This window comes from Vidua chalybeata, chromosome 2 (assembly GCF_026979565.1).
Source record: "Vidua chalybeata isolate OUT-0048 chromosome 2, bVidCha1 merged haplotype, whole genome shotgun sequence".
In the NCBI taxonomy this organism is placed as follows: domain Eukaryota; kingdom Metazoa; phylum Chordata; class Aves; order Passeriformes; family Viduidae; genus Vidua; species Vidua chalybeata.
Genome location: NC_071531.1, coordinates 5,866,403 through 5,883,814, shown reverse-complemented (window position 1 = coordinate 5,883,814; position 17,412 = coordinate 5,866,403). Strand labels below are relative to the sequence as shown.

Sequence of the window (17,412 nt, the reverse complement as noted above, 5' to 3'; positions counted from 1 at the left end):
CAAAGCCTTTCAGTGTGTGACTTGAAAGTATTACAAGGAGAGACCCAATTCTTTGTATTCAGGTCCCCGCTCTTATTAGCCAGCTCTCTCATCAATTTACAAAAACAGAGGGAATCAAAAGTTTCAGGTTTTAATGTGTTAATAAACAACATTTTAAAAAAGACAAGAAAGGGTTTTCATCAAAAAACGAAAGAATAAAAAACCCCAAAAAACCCCAACAAACCATGATATTTGTAACACATTCTTACAGTTTAAGTTACATTATTGAGTTGGTAATGTCCAAACAAATTTTCTCTACAGTATCTCTAGGCTGTCAATCAAACTTCAACACAAGTTGTAAAGCTCTGTAAATTTTCTCCAACAGCTGCTGCTATGGGTCCTCATTTCTCCTCATTATTGAAATCTCATCAGGTTTGGAGGTTACAGAACTAAGAAAACAGTGTTCCACAAATATGTACATATTAAATCCAAGTAAAACAACATTTAAAACAAGTTTAGACCAGTACATTTCCAATTAAGACAATTTTTTTATCCTTTTTAAAATTCAGAGTCCAGTGTAGGATAAGCCTGCACTATAAAATTCACAATACTTGATGTGCAAGGCATTTTTAATGAAGAATAAACTTCTTCCAGTTGTACTTCTAATTTCCCTAAGAACACTTTTTGTTTTCTTACTTGAAATCGGGAATTATTAAAAAAAATAAATCAGTTAATCAAGAAATCAATGCTGTCAAGTTTATAGCCAAATGGTACAGGAAACAGGCAAAGTGCCATCCACGGCATATCCTACATTTCCATCACTACCTCCCACGGAACTCCATCACACTGTTAGGAATTGATGCCACTATGAGGGCCACTCATTCTCAGTGAATACCACTGCATAAAATACTGTCTGAGGCTTTCTCCCTCTCACAAGGACTAATTAGGAACTCAAATTATTCTTATGAGCTTCTTGCATAAGATAATCACTGTCAGAATCCAATTCTTCTTCATCTCCTGGTGTTTCCTCAGCCAGACGTTTCATGCCCCGCTGCTGTGAAATGGCCAAGGCGTATTTGATGTTGTAGATGTTCCACTCACAGCTGTAAAAATAAACAGGAAAACGTTGTTTTCCTCCTAAGATAAAAACAACTTGAAAAGAAGACTGTCTCAAAAGTTTTAACAGCACACTGTCATCCCCCAGATCACTCCAGGTTTTTGATTTGGACTTTCAAATGTAACAATACATACAGTTTTGAAACATCTTCAAAGTGACGCTGGATGCTCTTCTGAAGGAACTGAATCACAGGGAGCAGCTTCACTGACCTTGGATGGAGAAAACATACAATTTGCAGTGCAGTTCATGCTGACATATGGAAATCTAGAACTCTTCTATACTCTCAAGATTCTAACAAGCATACAACTTCAATGCCAACTTTTTAAGATAATCCTGAAGAAACAAAAGCTCTCTGCTTTTGACTCTGCCCACAATGATTACACTCAATTCAGGAAATATATTGTGAGAAATATTTTTTATAATGTCCAACTGCATCTTGAAGAGCTAATTCTGCTTGCTGCAGCAATGACAGTTCCTTTCAGATACTACAAGACTTTCTGAACAAGGGGGAGTTTGTTTTAAATTGTCCTCTTCTACTTTAGCAGGAACAAAAGGAGAGATTTTGTTCCAGTCATTTCAGTAACTAAAACATTAATACCCATGTTGAAGCAAGGAAGAGTTACACAATGCACTGTTTTTTAAATTGCAGGACTCCTTCTCAGATTACCTCTCACTTGGCCCATTCAAAATTTGTGATTTTGCCTAGTTTTGTTCCTAGAAGTCTAAAAATTCCACATAAGGGGTGGGCTGAATATAATTCACAGACCAGGCTTGTGTAGTTCTGAAGTACTCTGTAGGAAGGCAGAGTACTACCAGCTATAATAACAAGCTAAGTCTGTAAAAATGCAATCAATACCTGCACATCATCTTTCAGTTACATTTAAGATTCATAATTGTTTAAAAACACAATTGCCAAAATCTTACTATCACTCTTGAAATCATTATGCAGTTATTGCCTAAGCAACTCAAGCAAGTTTTACCTGTTGTATTTGAAAAATGTTTCTGTAATGTATCTTCACAAATCCAGTAACATATTCCAATTCTGTCACACACACTTTTTAGAATCTTTTTAGATCTTTAAGATCAAGTCCAAACTGTAACTCTTATCATACAGAAGTTGTAAAACTGAAGTGTTCTCATTGTAGTGCATACATTATCTAGAATGTCAGTATATGTTAAATAAAAGCCTTAAACTAACAGGTTTCTAATTTTACTATCCTTGTAATCATTTTGACTTTCACGAGATCTCACCTTGTTTTCAGCTTCTGTCCATGCAGCATAAGCAACTTCTGAGCCCAAATAAGATAGAACTCCAAGTGACAAGAGGTCTCAAATGCAGAGGCCAGGAACTCCAGTAACTTCTCCACATACAGGTCTGGCAGTGATGAGCAGACAACATCAACTGTGCAAAAAGGAATAAAAGCCCATGAACATTCAATAGAGTTGAGTTACTATGAAAGAGACCACAGGAAAGCATAGGGGGAAGGAGAAGAAAGCAGCATTTTGGCAAGTGGTGGATATTTACTGCTGTATTTCACGGTACAGTACCACAATCTGTCAGGGGACAAAGGCTCCTCCTTTGAACCTTCCAAACACTACTGTATTTAAAAGCAAGAAATTAACTCCTCCCTCTCCAAATTCTTCCTCCTAGCAGAATACTCTCTCCAGCAGCTTCCCTTCAGAATTTTTACTTCCACCTTTTTCTTTTCTTTTCTAAAGTAACAGACTTTATTGTTGCTGCTCCTGACTTCAACCAAATTTCTGTATTCAGTGGAACTAGTTATGCACAACAATCAGAGGCAGTGATACTTGAAAAGACAGCAAAGTCACCTGCCCACACACAAAGTGTCTGAATGATGTTAGCAACAGCACAGCACAAAGAAACACTATTCAGAAGCATCCAAAATAATCTCATATATAACTAAATGACCTCATTAGATATAATCCATTCTCAAAAACATCTTTTGCTTAAGAAACAGGCACATAATCATTCTGTTAAGAGGGGATTACAACAGCCTCTCCTCAGTTGTACTCTGGCCTTCCAGTCATTTTCTAAGCTCTCCAACAGGTGTTCTGGAGTATCAATGTCTTTTCTTGTGCTGTCAGTACAGTACTCGTGATGTGGTGCCACAAGTGCTCAACAGACAAGATTCATCACTTTTCTCAAACTGCTAATTACATCCTTGCTACTGGTTAATGGTCTTCATCACACAGACACAGTGCTAACTCAGGTTAAACCTGATGTGCCCCTCCAACATCAGCTGCTTCCAAGAAATGACATCCAAAAACTCTGCCTGCACCTTCTCAGCATCAAATTCCATGCTGAGAAGTCACTGAATGAGCATGAAGTAGATGGGCAAAATTTAAACATAAATTAACACTAAAAAGTCTGCCTTTACACCTCAACTTATCTGGGCTCACACATGTCTGTTTACAGTTAGCTCAGCCCAGTTTCATGGTAGATCCACTCACCTTCACTGCTAGGGACAGCCTCTATCACCTCCTGAATTAATTTCTTTTCATTCAGCTTGAAGGCCATGACAATAGCAGTAGTGTATTCCTTCTGACTCAGTGTTTTGTGGATATTGCTGGGTGTGACATCAATATCCAGCTCAAAAGGATCAAAAATTAGCCCAGAGTCCAGGGAATAGAGCAGGAGACCCTCTGTGGTGGTGGCTGCCCAGCTTCGTCCTGGAAGTGAAATAACAATATTTAACAACAAAGAGGGGTGTTCTAGAATGGAAAGGGAAGAGTAATGATAATCCTCCAGTACTCTATTCTTTCACATGTTTTATATGGAATAATAATAATAATAAATCATAAATTAACTGTTGATACTAACCTGTAGGACAGAATCGCACACAAGTCACTCTTATTTCTGGTTTAAAGTGTCGATAGCTCATGTCACCTAAAAGAGAAATTTGGAAGTGATTTAACAGATTCACCACAAGTTCAGAGTCTAGTAATCAACCCTGGCTATGATTACTATTACCATTAAATAACGTGCAGCATGGTAAAACCTGGCAAAATTAAAAACTAGGTAAGGAAGGCACAGTCCACGTCCAAGAGATCCTACAGCTTAAGTGGTGAGACCAAATTTTGTAATCCTGATGTTAAAACTGAGTTAAACAAGTCAAACCCTTCTTATCTGTGTCAAAGGTTCTGATGCACATAAAAGTAGAAACAAGAGAGCAAAGCCAAAGCCATACCTCTTTTTACTCCAGGAAGAGGGATGGCAACACCTTCGTCACCTCCACCGCCTTCATCAATCAGAGCCATGCTGCCAAATTCAGTCATTTTTCTCCGATCTAAGTACTCCTGGAAAAACATGCAAGTTCCATTCACTGCACTGAATCTCTTCTCAAACAGCAGAGCTCAGTTTAGACTGTGGTTTCACATTATTATAACTTTGTTCTACTCTAGAGATGCACTGTTTGCTTCCACAGCTGCAGCCCTACTCTTTCTGCCCTGCGGGTTCCATAACTGCACTGTGCTAATGCAAGGACTGTGTGGCCAGAACACTGCAAATGAGATTTTAGGGCCTTCACAATGTGAGATTTTAGGGACCTCCCTGGTCCCCTTTTCTAAATACCCATCCCCTCCAGGATTCTGTTTCAGCTTGTTCACTTTCTTTCAAGCCAGATGTTGAGCTACACCAGCTCATAAAACGCTGATGACAAAGAAGGATAATTGGAACCACAGCCTGACATGAACAGCAATCATTCTTCCTGCTAAGGGGATGGTGAAAAGGGTTACTGGAATTTTTTTCCTTCTGATGTTTTTTCATCATTCACTTTACTTCTGAAGGAATTTAATTTGGCATTTGGCAATATACAGAAACAGAGTTTATGAAGGTCAGTGATGTTGTTCTGTGTCCACAAAAAAAAATCCTTCATTTCTTTGCTAACACAAACTGACACCCAGGGAGTTAGCTTAGTACAAAAGGTTGGTAATTTGAATTTTCACTTCCATTTTAAGTCTAGTGCCAACTAACTTAGCATGCTTGAGAGTTCTGCCCATTCAACACAAGCACACTACAAATCTGGAATTAATTCTGTTCCAAGAGGGATATTTCCTTCCCCCTCTCCTGCACAAAAATAAACCCATTCTTTAAGAAACATTCATTAATCATTCTTAATGAGAAGTTATATCAAAAGAAAGTCTTGTGGGGGTGAGGAAATAAAAAAAAAGACTCCTGTGCTCACATACCTCCATTGCATCTAAAGAATGGTTGCACGAAATTTCGAATTTTTTCATAAGAATCTGTTCCTTGACATTATATATACAGACAAATTTTGACAATCCACCTGCCAGAATAGATTGACCATCTGCTGAATAGCACAGAGTTGTAAAAGATCTGGTAAAGAAAAAGAGAAAGTAGTTTAATTTCATGCTACATCTGAGCTAAAAGACACGAGTACAATGTGAAGACTCAGAAAATAACTACTCCATGGGAAAAGTGTATAATTCACATGGTATGTACTTCACACACACATTTACTACAAAGCATTTGGTGATTTACTATGAATCACAGACAATTTAGAACTTCAACAACTTTTTGAAATACTTCCATACTTCTGAATCTCAGTCAATGAGCTCTCAACTACATAATTCATGGGACTAAAAAACAGTCAGAAGAGCTACAGAAAAACCAATGCCATGGCATGTTTGAAAGACATGGTTGAGAGCTCACCAGCAAAAAATACTGCTATTTTTCCAAAAAGTTATTGTTTCTTTTATTTGTTTTGACTGGAAGCAATATGAAAAAAAAAGGGGGGAGGGGGGGAAGAGAAGAATAAAGTATTTCTCTGATATGATTACAGAGAGCACACAAATTCAACTTGATTTTAAACATTAATTCACATGCATAGCAACAGGTATTAAACCCCATACTTTAACTACCTTCTTTAAAAATGTAATAGTTTCTACACACTAATGGTTGTATACTAGTATTTCTGTAGGAAGACCTCCACCAAAAAACTAACCCATAGCAAATTAACACCTTGGCCTGAGAAGCTTAATATTATGTTGGCAACCCAAGTTCCTAAATGATGAGAAAGAACACGTGCTCAGAATGATGCTGACCAGTGAGAACACAGGCAACTACAAAAGGGAAGCATCTAGATGTCAGGCAGGCTTTTAAAATCCAGCATCGGAACCAGAAATATCTGAACAGCAGATGCACTCTGCAGTGTAGAAAACAAATTGAAAAACAACTCAAAAGTAACCCAGCGTAGCACCCTCTTGTCACTGCAGCCCCCTGGACGTACTTGCCCTTGGCTGCCTGCTTGGCAGTTATTTTATCCAGCTCCTTCCTCCCCATCTGGAGATCGTGCCTGCCCTCAATGGAGCCAGTCTGCACTGCATTTTCATGATCCCAAAATGTTATCTGGCCATTCAAAGCAGCAACTGCAAGCTCCTTGCCATCAGGACGGAAGGCAACAATAAGAACTGCAAAGAATTTAATAACAGTTAAAAATGCAGTCAGATGCTTTTCTAAGAAAATACCTTTAATTCTTCTAGGATCTTATCTCAGCTATTAGAAAAAGTTTAAGAGTAAAAAGTATAATTGTATTTTTTCCTGTGGACAACATACAAATGTTTAGCTAATTATAAAGCTGAGCTAGAATTAAATTAAAGTATTTATTGTACTGTTAACTAAGCACAAGAGTGAAGTATCTGAACTTCTGACTTCCATTTCCATGAATGAATCTGTATTTAACATGTTCTGTTGTTAACATATTTTACACAGTATTTTTATATTTGATAAAAGATGAGAAATGAGACAAAAATTACCATCTGAGTTTATTATTAATGTCTCCTTAGTTCTCCAGCTGTCTAACATATCCCATAATTTTACAGTCTTATCCCAAGAGGCACTGGCTAGAACACACTTCATTGGATTAAAGGACAAGCTGCTGATGGGACCCTCGTGACCTGCTAAGACCTAAAAAGAGAAGAAAAAATAACCTGAAATTAGGTGAAAGAAGCTGAAATCTGTGTAGTCTGCATTCAGTAAACTCCAGATACAGCCAATAAACCATGCCTGACTCGTCCTCACACATTTGAGGTCACTTTTGGACAGAGGGCATGATACACACCAGTGATGCTCAACTTCTTATTTTCACAAGTTTTAAAAAAATTCCCTGAAGTGCTACCACTATACAGGCACCTACAACCACTCCTATGCACACACTTTAGGAATGCAGTGTGCCATTTTCCTCCCTCCTTTCAAAATCAGACCAATTGTGAAAAAACAAGTCATTGCTCTGAGAATTAGTATCTCCTGCAGCTGGTAACACTTCAGAATAAAAACAAAAATAAAAAACTGAGAATAAGAGTAACAGAGATTTTAATTTCATGGAGTTCCTGCTCCTCAAGAAAAAAAAAAAATCAAGGCAAGAAACTAAACTCAAAACTCTGGAGATCCAGTCAATATATCCTGAGTTACTGAAGTGAACGGTATTCCATGGCTGTGCCAAATTAAATACGTGAATCACTGAGCTCTTCTACTTGTACAAGATGTACAGGAATGCTTAAGAATTGAAAAAATAATTGAAAAATCATGTCCCTGCTCTGCTCCAGCAAAACCCTTCATGAAATCTGTATCAGTTTTAATACAACAACTACAATTTCTTCATTACCTGCAGAAAATACATAGAAAAGAACATCTCTGAACAAGGGAAAGATTCTCATGCCCATGTGTTAGCTCAGCAATACTGGTGCTACTTCATCACTAGGAAGAGCTCATTACTCAAAAACTTAAACTATTTCCCACACAAATTCAGGGTGAGCTCCATGCAATAAATAAAAAAGAAGGCTGAGAGCAACATAGTGTAGCTCCAGTTTTTGAATATAAATATACAAAACACTTCATGTTGTATTGAAACCCCCCTGACTAATCCCAAAGTTGCTGAGTAGCACCACACTCCACACAGTGCTAAATTCAAGCCCTCCCAACACTCTGGGTGCTTACATCCAGCAGCCTCCCACTCTGCATTGACCAGATGAATATTTCAAAGGAATCCTGGGAACCAGCTGCCACAATCTCACCGCTGGAGTCCACAGCTAAACAGGAGAACTGACTTGGTCGTGGAGACGTAAAGGTACGGAAATTCCGGTACCTATTGAAGAGGTGAAAAGAAATTATGAGAACATTTTATGTAGATTTAAATGTGTGTTTAACAAGTTTATTTACAAAAGGAGTTCATTTGTTTTGCAAAGACTTCTAAGCTATGTACAGAAAAAAAAAATATTGTTTTTATAAAATTAGATGTGATGCCTCAGCATGATTGCAAGATCCAAAAGAAGTATGAAAAGCTCTGCAGAAATAGGAGATAGAAATACTCTGAGGAGCTTTCTTCTATTAAATAGCATGTGCCAGTTTTTTGGAAACATGGGCTTGTTTACACACCCAGTTCTGTGCACAGCTGTATTATATTATGGAAAGTGTTGTTAGGCAAGTGCCTTCTCCCCATTTGAGTAAAGCCAGACAATGATTTTCCTGGATTTCCAGTTTCTTTGAGGGAAGTTCTTCCAGAATTTTCTTCACAGAAACTGGAAGGAGTAAGAGAATTCCTAATTACTATCTAAATTTAAATCAAAGGCTGAACCAAAAACCAGTAAGGCAGCGCTGCTCACCTTTATGAGACTTCAAACAAGCAATCGGCAATTTGCTGCATTTTGGGGGGAGTGTGAAAGCTAAGGACTAAATGAGACACGAAAGCTTTCAGGCAAAGAGCTACCTGTGCAGATCAAAGGCACGCACTGTTCCATCGAGGGAAGCACTCAGAACAACATAACCAGTGGAAGTGAAAGTTACAGCAGTTACACCACTGTTGTGTTCTGTAAAGGTGACAAAACAAAAGCTGCTTGAAGTGTTCCACACTTTCACCTGCAGGACAGATAAGAAAAGACTTCTCAGAATCTTCATCATCAGTAAAGAGAGAAAATAAGGGTAAGGCAGCAGCAGAGTAAAGAAAACCTAATTCTAGAACTCTGCAACAGCATAAAAGACTTTCAGTAATAGCAGTCAAGAGGCCACAACTTCTCATTAAATCTCTTAAGACATATTTGCAACATAAAAATCTAACTGGAGATAGACACAAAAAGTCAAAAAGTTGAAACAAATTTAATAAAGGAAAGTAACACTCGGTGAGCATCTTGAGCTTCCAAGCTCATACTGTCAAATAAGACTGGTGTCAAAATCAAAACAAACTCTAAAGCCATTAGAGAAGGCACAATTGAGATAATATTCCAGTTGGGTTTTTTTGTTTGTTTTTTTTTTTTTTTTTTTTACTGAACAAAAATGTTATGCATTTAGTTTTCTGCAGTTTGAGACTTCTCGGTTTCGGCCAATTTTCATCCTGAATGGCAGAAAGTGACATATCTTTTTCTGACATTTAAAAGTTTTGATAGGACATCAGCTACTACTGTTGTCCAATTTATGTGTCAAGACATTGTGCCAAAACACCTTTTAAAATAAAAGTACCTGTACACACAGCCTATCTTTTCAATGCAAGTCATCCATGAGAAGTTAATTTATTTTTTAAAAAACAAGCTTCTGGAATGGCACACTTAAACAAAAAAAAATGCACTTGCATAAATCATTACAAATTGATTTCATATCAAAAAACAATTATTAAAAGGGCAAGAAATTGGGTGGCTGAAGTTCATTCATCCCAAGATATCATGGGACCATAAATAAATTAACATTGATGAATTAGTTACTTTTGCATTTATGGTGACTGGACCTGTAAAAATTAAAAAATCACCTCCTAGAAAGCCTAAGTGATGCAATTTGCAACCACAGGTAGTAACAAAGCAAAATATATATACTCTAGAGAGAAAAGTCAAAACATTTAAGGAAAGAGAGGATAAAAATTTATGACTTTATAATAAGAAAAATATGTACCAACTCCAGTAACAGAGTTTTCTACATAAAATGGAAAGTCAAGCTGCTTAGTACATTATTAAAAGTTCAGATTCCAGCAATATTGCCTCACTTACTTTGCCATCCTCCCCTCCAGTTACTATGTACTGTCCATCTGGAGAATATGCCAAGGAAACCATGCTGTTGAAATGGCCCTGCTGCTTCAGCACGTAGGACTCGCTCTGCCATTCCCACACCAGGAGTTGACCCAGACCTGTGAGCACAGCAGGATTAACCACAGCCATCAACACAATGACCCTGCAAATGCAAGCCACAAAACACACAGTGGCAAGCAATGTCAAAAAAACCACAAAGGTTGATGCAGACAGGTTGAATTCTGCATCTTCCAGTCCCAGTAAGAGCTTTTTCCTTTTATAACTTTGAGACAATTTCCCCAAAAATTTCCTCCACGAGCTGTTACTTGGAATAATGTTTTTAATACCACAACAGCAATGCTATCAACCAGTTGATAAATGAGCTGGAAAGAAAAGGAGGGCTGCATATAAGAGTAAAATTCTGGGCTTCATGCAAACCATTATGGATAGGGTGGGAATGCTGGTAATATCCAGGCAGGTTTCTAAAATGCCATGGGCAACACGTGGCAAAGGGAGAGAGAACAGCCCAGAATGAAAGCAGAAATTAACTACAGGGGATCCGGGGTCTCCCTAACTCTGTTAAAAACTTTCCTATATAAAATATGTATTTTTTCCTGTATCAGCAAAATACTTACCTGAATCATCAGAATTCTGTGAGAGATTAACCAGTGAGTGATATTTTCTTTACTATAACTAGACACCACAGATATAAGACTATCAATTATTTAACATCTGGAGTCAAAACTAGCAAGGGGAATTTGGGTCTCATGTCTACCACATTCCTTATTTTTCCCATGAATACACACCAAAAAAACCTGACAAACCTGAACATCCAAAGGCAATCCAGTCACCAGTGCAGTTGATAGAAATAGAAGCTATCCTTTGGTCTGAAATGCTGAAGAGAATTAACCAATAAACAAACTTGTGTGCTAAAACTTCAAGTCTAATATTTATTAATGCTGTTCAAATTGTTTGATTGTTTTACTGAACTTCTGTGCCACTGTAACATCAAAAACCACAAAGTTCATTCCTCTGTTCCACTCCCAAACCATCAAACGTTCCTTATTCAGAATGAAGGCTGAGTATCTGCATCCCAAAGATTCAACAGAGTAAAACTCCTCAAGTTTAAGAAAATAAAACAGGGTTTTATTTTGCAAGCTGTTTAGCTGGCATCCTACAGTTATGGAAAAGAATCTGATTTGATTTCTCAACTTAGACACAATTTACACATAATTTTACATATGCAGAACTTTCTAGCTAATATTTTCTATACAGAAACTGAAAATATTAAAATGGACAGAGTTAAAGAAGTCTAGCCAACAACCAGAAACTCCTGAGTAGTTTCCTTATTCAGACCTCATTTTTCCAGAATAAGGAGTGGAATTATATTGTATTTATTACATAAATGTATGGTTCTGCCTTTCCAGAAATTACAGTATTAAATAGACAGTCATGTTTTAAGATTTTTGTGCTCTTTTTATTTATTCATCACTGCTTAACATGATGGGTTCTCATTCAAACAAACACAAAACCCCCACAAAAAAACCTATTCCGTTCTCCCACAAAAACCAAACCAAATATAGAGACAACCAGATAGCTCACCTCAAGGAGTGGATCAGATTGAAATCTGGAAGCTCATGGAGGTGAAAGACTCCAGAGGCAAAACCAGTGACCAAAAGGTGTGTCTTCTTGTGATAGGCTGCAGCTGTCAGGTTATTAAAATCTCCCTCTTTGTTGAAAAAATACCTGGCACCCAAGAAACAAGAAAAAAGGTGAATGTTGAAGAACAGGGTGTTGTTAGAGCTGCATCTCCAAGCAGCTCACCAGAGAGGCTGATGAGCCACCTTTATGTCATCTCCTGAAGTCAACCAACCTGTTCTGGCAAGAAACCAAAGCCTCAAGACTTATAGAGGGTACTGTAGTAAAGATCCCATTTACAATTTCTGAGTTACAAACAACAGCACACCACCAGCCAGTATTTCTTATATTGTTAAAATTACACTTGTTATTCTGAAAGGTAGTGAAGGTAGTGTCCATCCTATAATCCAAGGTAAGACAGACAGGAGTTCTACCAGAACTACTTAAAATGGGATCTGCAGTAAATTTCTAAATTAAAATAAAAAAAAAAAAACAAAAAAAAAAAAAAAAAAAAAAAAAAAAAAAAAAAAAAAAAAAAAAAACAATACAATAAATCCCCATTACAACTTGGATTTTTGATAACTGAAAACCACTTACTTTGCAACACGTGAATATTTAACTTTATTTCTAGTCTCTTGTTCACTTGGATCAGCTTTCCCATGAATTTCTTCACCCTTTGGCTCTTCAAGCAGCTCTTCATCATCTTCTGCTGCCTTCTTTTCCTTTGCTGTCTCTTTAGGGGGCATGGGCTTCAAACCATCCAGCTCAGTGTCACACTGCCACACACACAGAGCTGCATCCTGGCTAATTGTGTACAGCTAGAATACAAACACACAAATTATATTGCCCAATACCTATTTTCTATGCTCTCAAAAAATATGAATATGGACTTGCAGAAGGGTTTGCAAGTGTGCATTCTATTCTCAGGACAAAATCCAAGGTGCTTTGAACTGGGAGTTTTACTTGTCCTGAGAACTGATGAATTATTTGTCTGCCCTCAGAAAAATTTTACAAGGATCAAAGGCAATTTCATTACCATTAGTCAGCATTACAGCTAATCTAAATTATTTTTTCATATTTAAAATGATAATGTTTTGGGGGAGCAAATTTAAATACATAATTATGACAGAGCAATCAAGAGACACTTCTGTATTTTCTAAATTCTGAGATATTGTCAAAATAGTCACCTAGAAATAAGGTTCTGTTTCCACTATTTTAATACTAAAATTCAAGTGTGTTGTGTGATTATACATACATCTAGGCTGTTCTCTTCAAAAAAGCAGGCTACTATGACATCCTTATGGCCTCCAAGAGAGTAGTAGATCAAGTTTGCCCATCGTTCTGCTCCAAACACCCACGTAGACATGTCCTTGCTCCCCACTGCAAAGCATCTGCAAAAGGAAAATAGAAAAGAAAATCAGAACACTGGACTGTGAAACTCTACCCTGGGTGGAGAATGTTCTGAGCTCAAATCCACCAGCCACCACTTTAATTTTACAGACACGTGTTATAAACTGTGGTTGGTGACTGGAGCAGAGGTAGAAGAGGTTAAAACACATTCAAAAGGTCAACCCTGCTCACATTCCTAAGATATGTTCCGTTTATGAATTACTATGCATTTACAAGTAAGAATCCACTGTTGATTCCCAATATGTGCATTTTTTTTTTACTTTCTGGTCTGTCTAATTAGTTTTTTTAATTAAAGACAGGATTTTTAAAGCTAGTACAGTACTTCAGAGGAAAGAAAATGGGACTGCAAGGTGCATTTAAGTATCAACGTGTGCAGGTAAACAGTGCTTCAATTTAACAACTCACTTGGAATCATCAGTCCAGTCAATACAAGTTGTTTCATCATATGGGCCATAGTAGGTTTTGTCCAGAACAAATGCATTAAATTCTCTTTTCTTCCCAGGAGCATGGTACAGGTAAGCAAGATTGTCTTTTGTAACCACAAATTTCCTGGCATAAGGGAAGGAAAAAGACATAATTGCAGACAAAGCTGGTAAGGCAAACAATTGTTTAGTACAGACTGCAATACAATGAAACAATACAATAATAAAGAGGTTCCTGCACTACTGAAACAATAAAAATGGACTGCTTTTGAATGAAAAACTAAGTATTTGCAGACTGATATTATCTCCCAACTTAAGCATTATAAAAGAGAAAACCTTCAGGAAGAATCACTGAGGTTGAATAATGAAATTCTTATTCTCAAAACCTCGAAACAGAAGGAAAAGTTCAAACACTCAAACTAGGATATTCTACTTCCAAGGCTTTGCTTTCCTTCTTTTCTTCCCCTCTCAATTTTACGAAGTGACCCTGATCAGCTCAAAATCTCCCCTCACTCATGAATAGGAAACATTCCCAGATTGGTTAGGATGTCTTCATAATCACAACTAGTTTATGGGGCAATTCCTGCTCGTTTGTTCTGAAGCATGCACTCTCTACTTACTTGCCATCAGGGGAAAAGCTGACACTGTGAACTGGCTTGTGAAAATAAAACTGATGTATCACACATTTCCCAATCAAACTCACAAGCAAGGCCGCTCCCTCTGTAAGGGCAGAAAAAAAGGATCATGAGAATAACTGCCTTCCCAAAGAAATCATAACCCTAGCAAACCTTCTTTTCTTAAAGAGGAGGGGGGGAACTTTTCAAGACAATGTGCTTAATATTATTTAAAAAGAAAAAATACAGTCCAAATTATGAGACACTATCCAAATTCTGTTTACAAGTTATTTTTAGAGTTCTGTAAATAAAGATATCTTCCCCAAAAATTCTAACGTAATTTGTAAAGCAGATCACTTCTAATTTTGTGCTAAGGTTGAACACCTAGCAATACATATTTCCTTCTGTCAAAGCTGCATTTTTACTGAATTCTTTTACAAAACAGATGTCTCTTTGTGCAGGTACCTTCATCAATTAGAATGGCAAGGCTTCCATCTGGAGAGAGCCCCACGCACACAATATTGAGCCGTGTAGCCAACGGCAACGTCTCACACTTGTTACTGCAACAAAAACACAGAACAGTAAAATGGGAACAGGGATTTAGGAGGAACTTCTTCAGCATCAATGAAATATGGCTTGATACCTTTGTTAAGACTACAGACAAAATTTAATGTAAAACCCCCACAACTTTGTTTAGCTGTCACGACCCCATGAACACCAGCTAGGTGGGCTGTTCTGTGCAGGGCCAGGAGCTGACTCGATGATCCCTCCACTGCAGCACGGTCTGTAATTCTACAGAAGGCTCCAGCCCTGGAACGCAGGCACAGCAAGTATGGATCACAACTGTGGCGCACAGGAAAGGCTGACGATGCTCTTATTTTTGTTATATACAAGACAGAAGCACACAAAGAAACCATCCAACTAAATCAAACACAAATATATTTCTTCCTTTTTTTTTTTCCCCTCTGAAATACACCTTTACGTATTTCCTCTGCTATTCTCCTCATGGGTGTACCTGCATAACACCGTGACAGGTACTCCACCAGGCAGGCTTCTACCTTTTAATGTTAAAGCAGACGCTTTCCAGGATATTTTGGCAGGCCGAGCATCCCAGAGAGCCCCACAAAACCTCCACAACCTCCTCAGAGCTTTATTCCCCCCAAAACCCCCGCGCTGGCAGCTCCAGGCCCTTCCCCGCCCCTCTCTCACTTCTTGAGGTCGAAGAGGGAGATCCTGTTGCCGACGGGGCTGAGCAGGGAGTTGCCATCGCGGGTGAAGCTGAGGTTGCCGCGGCGGTACACGGTGCCCAGAAGGCCGGAGAACTGCGGGGGCAGGAAAGGGCAGGGTTAGAGGGGCTGGGGAGATGGGGATCGGGGGAGATGACGGGGAGATGACGCTGGGGATCGTGCCGGGGATCGGGGGCCGCGCTCACCCGGTACGCGAAGCGCATGGCGGCCACACGTGGGGAGCGCGGCCGCGGAACTGCGGCGCTGAGGGGCGGGCGCTGGGCCGCGATCCACACATGCGCCGGGGAAAGGGGCAGGAACGCGGGGAAGGAAGGGAGGGAGGGGAAGGGGGAGGGACGGCTGTCACAGGCTGGTACTGGCCGCAGCTCCCGGGCTGTGGCACCGCTCTGTGTCCCCGTCCTCAACCGCGGGCCCGCCGCCACCGCCGGCAGCTCCCGGCTCCTCCAACGCCCGCCACGAGCCAGGGGAGCTCTGGTTCTTTTTAGTAAATATATTACGGTATTAATATTTTCTGGTAAGTGCCTCGGAGTGAATGTGAGAGCTGTTTAATCTGGAGAAGAGAGGGCTGAGAGATCTCATGAATCCATATAAATACATCCCAGGCGGGTGTCAGAGGATGGTGCCAGACTCTTTTCAGTGGTGGCCAGCATCAGAATGAGGAGCAGTGGCCGTAAAATAAAACACAAGGAGTTTCAACTCAACATGAGGAAGAATTTCTTTATGTTGACGGTGGCAGAGCTCTGGAACAGCTGCCCAGGGAGGGTGTGGAGTGTCCCTCTCTGGAGACATTCCAGACCCACCTGGATGTGCTCTGTGTCACTGCTCTGGGTGACCCTGCCTTGGCAGGGGGCTGGACTGGGTGATCTCCAGAGGTCATTCCAACCCTGACTGTTCTGTGATTCTGTAATAAGAGTGGAACAACGCTGAATGCCCGGTGCATAGATGTGAGAGGTTTCTTTTAAAGCAGTTTTATTGCAGTGGAAAGGATGTTGGTGGCCAGTTTAATTCTTCACAATGAAAGTGTAATAGTATCGCGAAAAAAATACTTAAGAAAGAAAGGGAAGGAGCGGGTAAGAGCAGATAGTGGAAACATAACAACACCCACGAATCTAGTGATGAGACTTGAGTGTTGTCATTTCAATGTCCCTTGGTCAGAGAGATGGTCATAGTCTCAATCCTTTGGGGATGGGGGCCCACAGAACAAAAATTTCCTTGTGTTATGTACATTCAGATTAGCATTGGAACACCCAGATCCCTCCCCAGGAAGGGAATTCTTCATGTCTGGTACAAGACTGGGGCACACACCACCTGCTGAAGGTGTCACGGGCTGCTTTGGGGTCCTTGGTGGTCCCAGTCCCCCTCTCTTGGTCTTGCCAGCTCCATGACCCCACTTCTGCACCTGCACTGGGGGTTGTGTGGCCACCATGGACCTGAACAGCAAAACTGGCACCAGAAAGATGCTGCCCTCCCTTTTGAATGGCTATTGGTGTTTGAGGCTTAGCAATCCATTAAATCCTTACTGTCCATGCTCCTTCAGCTGGGTCCTTGGATAATCACGCACAGGTGTTAGTGTTGCAAAATGTGGATGGAATATATCAAAATTAACTTAAGTCAGGATGTTCTTTGGTGATTGATCTTTGTATACTTCTAAGCCTAATCAGCAAGGAAGGAGAATTAATCAGTGGTACAGAGAGCAGCATCCCTTAGTTATGGATATCCTGGAACTAACAAGCTTTAAGGATGAAGTAAATCAAGATATGAATGTATGTCTTACATATGTTGCTAACTTGGCAAAAGAGGTCCAGGTATCCTATAACTTATTTTATTATTATAATAATACATAATTGTTATTAATAATAATATAATAATTATAATTATTATAAACAATTTTATTATTATTATACTAAAAGTCGGGCCTACAGGGCAAAAAGAGCCTGCCCAGGTGAAGACCCTTCCCT

The 17,412-nt window shown here is 39.3% G+C and overlaps 1 protein-coding gene across 1 annotated transcript; it reads right to left on the bottom strand.

The window, feature by feature from the left end:
* Positions 1–116: 116 nt before the first annotated feature.
* Positions 117–15,701, bottom strand: PWP2 (PWP2 small subunit processome component). The gene is made up of 21 exons (XM_053932863.1): positions 15,640–15,701; positions 15,417–15,529; positions 14,673–14,767; positions 14,214–14,313; positions 13,577–13,720; positions 13,017–13,152; positions 12,359–12,579; positions 11,726–11,869; positions 10,948–11,018; positions 10,106–10,242; positions 8,842–8,990; positions 8,073–8,220; positions 6,893–7,043; positions 6,367–6,547; positions 5,306–5,453; positions 4,306–4,414; positions 3,939–4,004; positions 3,569–3,787; positions 2,348–2,498; positions 1,231–1,305; positions 117–1,082 (listed from the first exon to the last, which is right to left on the bottom strand). Exons 1-21 carry the CDS (start codon positions 15,655–15,657, stop codon positions 923–925), a joined length of 2,736 nt encoding a protein of 911 aa, XP_053788838.1. The 5' UTR covers positions 15,658–15,701; the 3' UTR covers positions 117–922.
* Between the last annotated feature and the right edge of the window lie 1,711 nt (positions 15,702–17,412).

What these genes read in the sequence shown, in the direction of transcription:
- PWP2 (XM_053932863.1), bottom strand. An exon ending in AAATATTCACGTGTTGCAAA is followed by an intron (nt 11,870 to 12,358) that starts GTAAGTGGTTTT and finishes CTTGGGTGCCAG; the next exon opens with GTATTTTTTCAACAAAGAGG. An exon ending in TTTGAAGATGTTTCAAAACT is followed by an intron (nt 1,083 to 1,230) that starts GTATGTATTGTT and finishes TTATTTTTACAG; the next exon opens with CTGTGAGTGGAACATCTACA.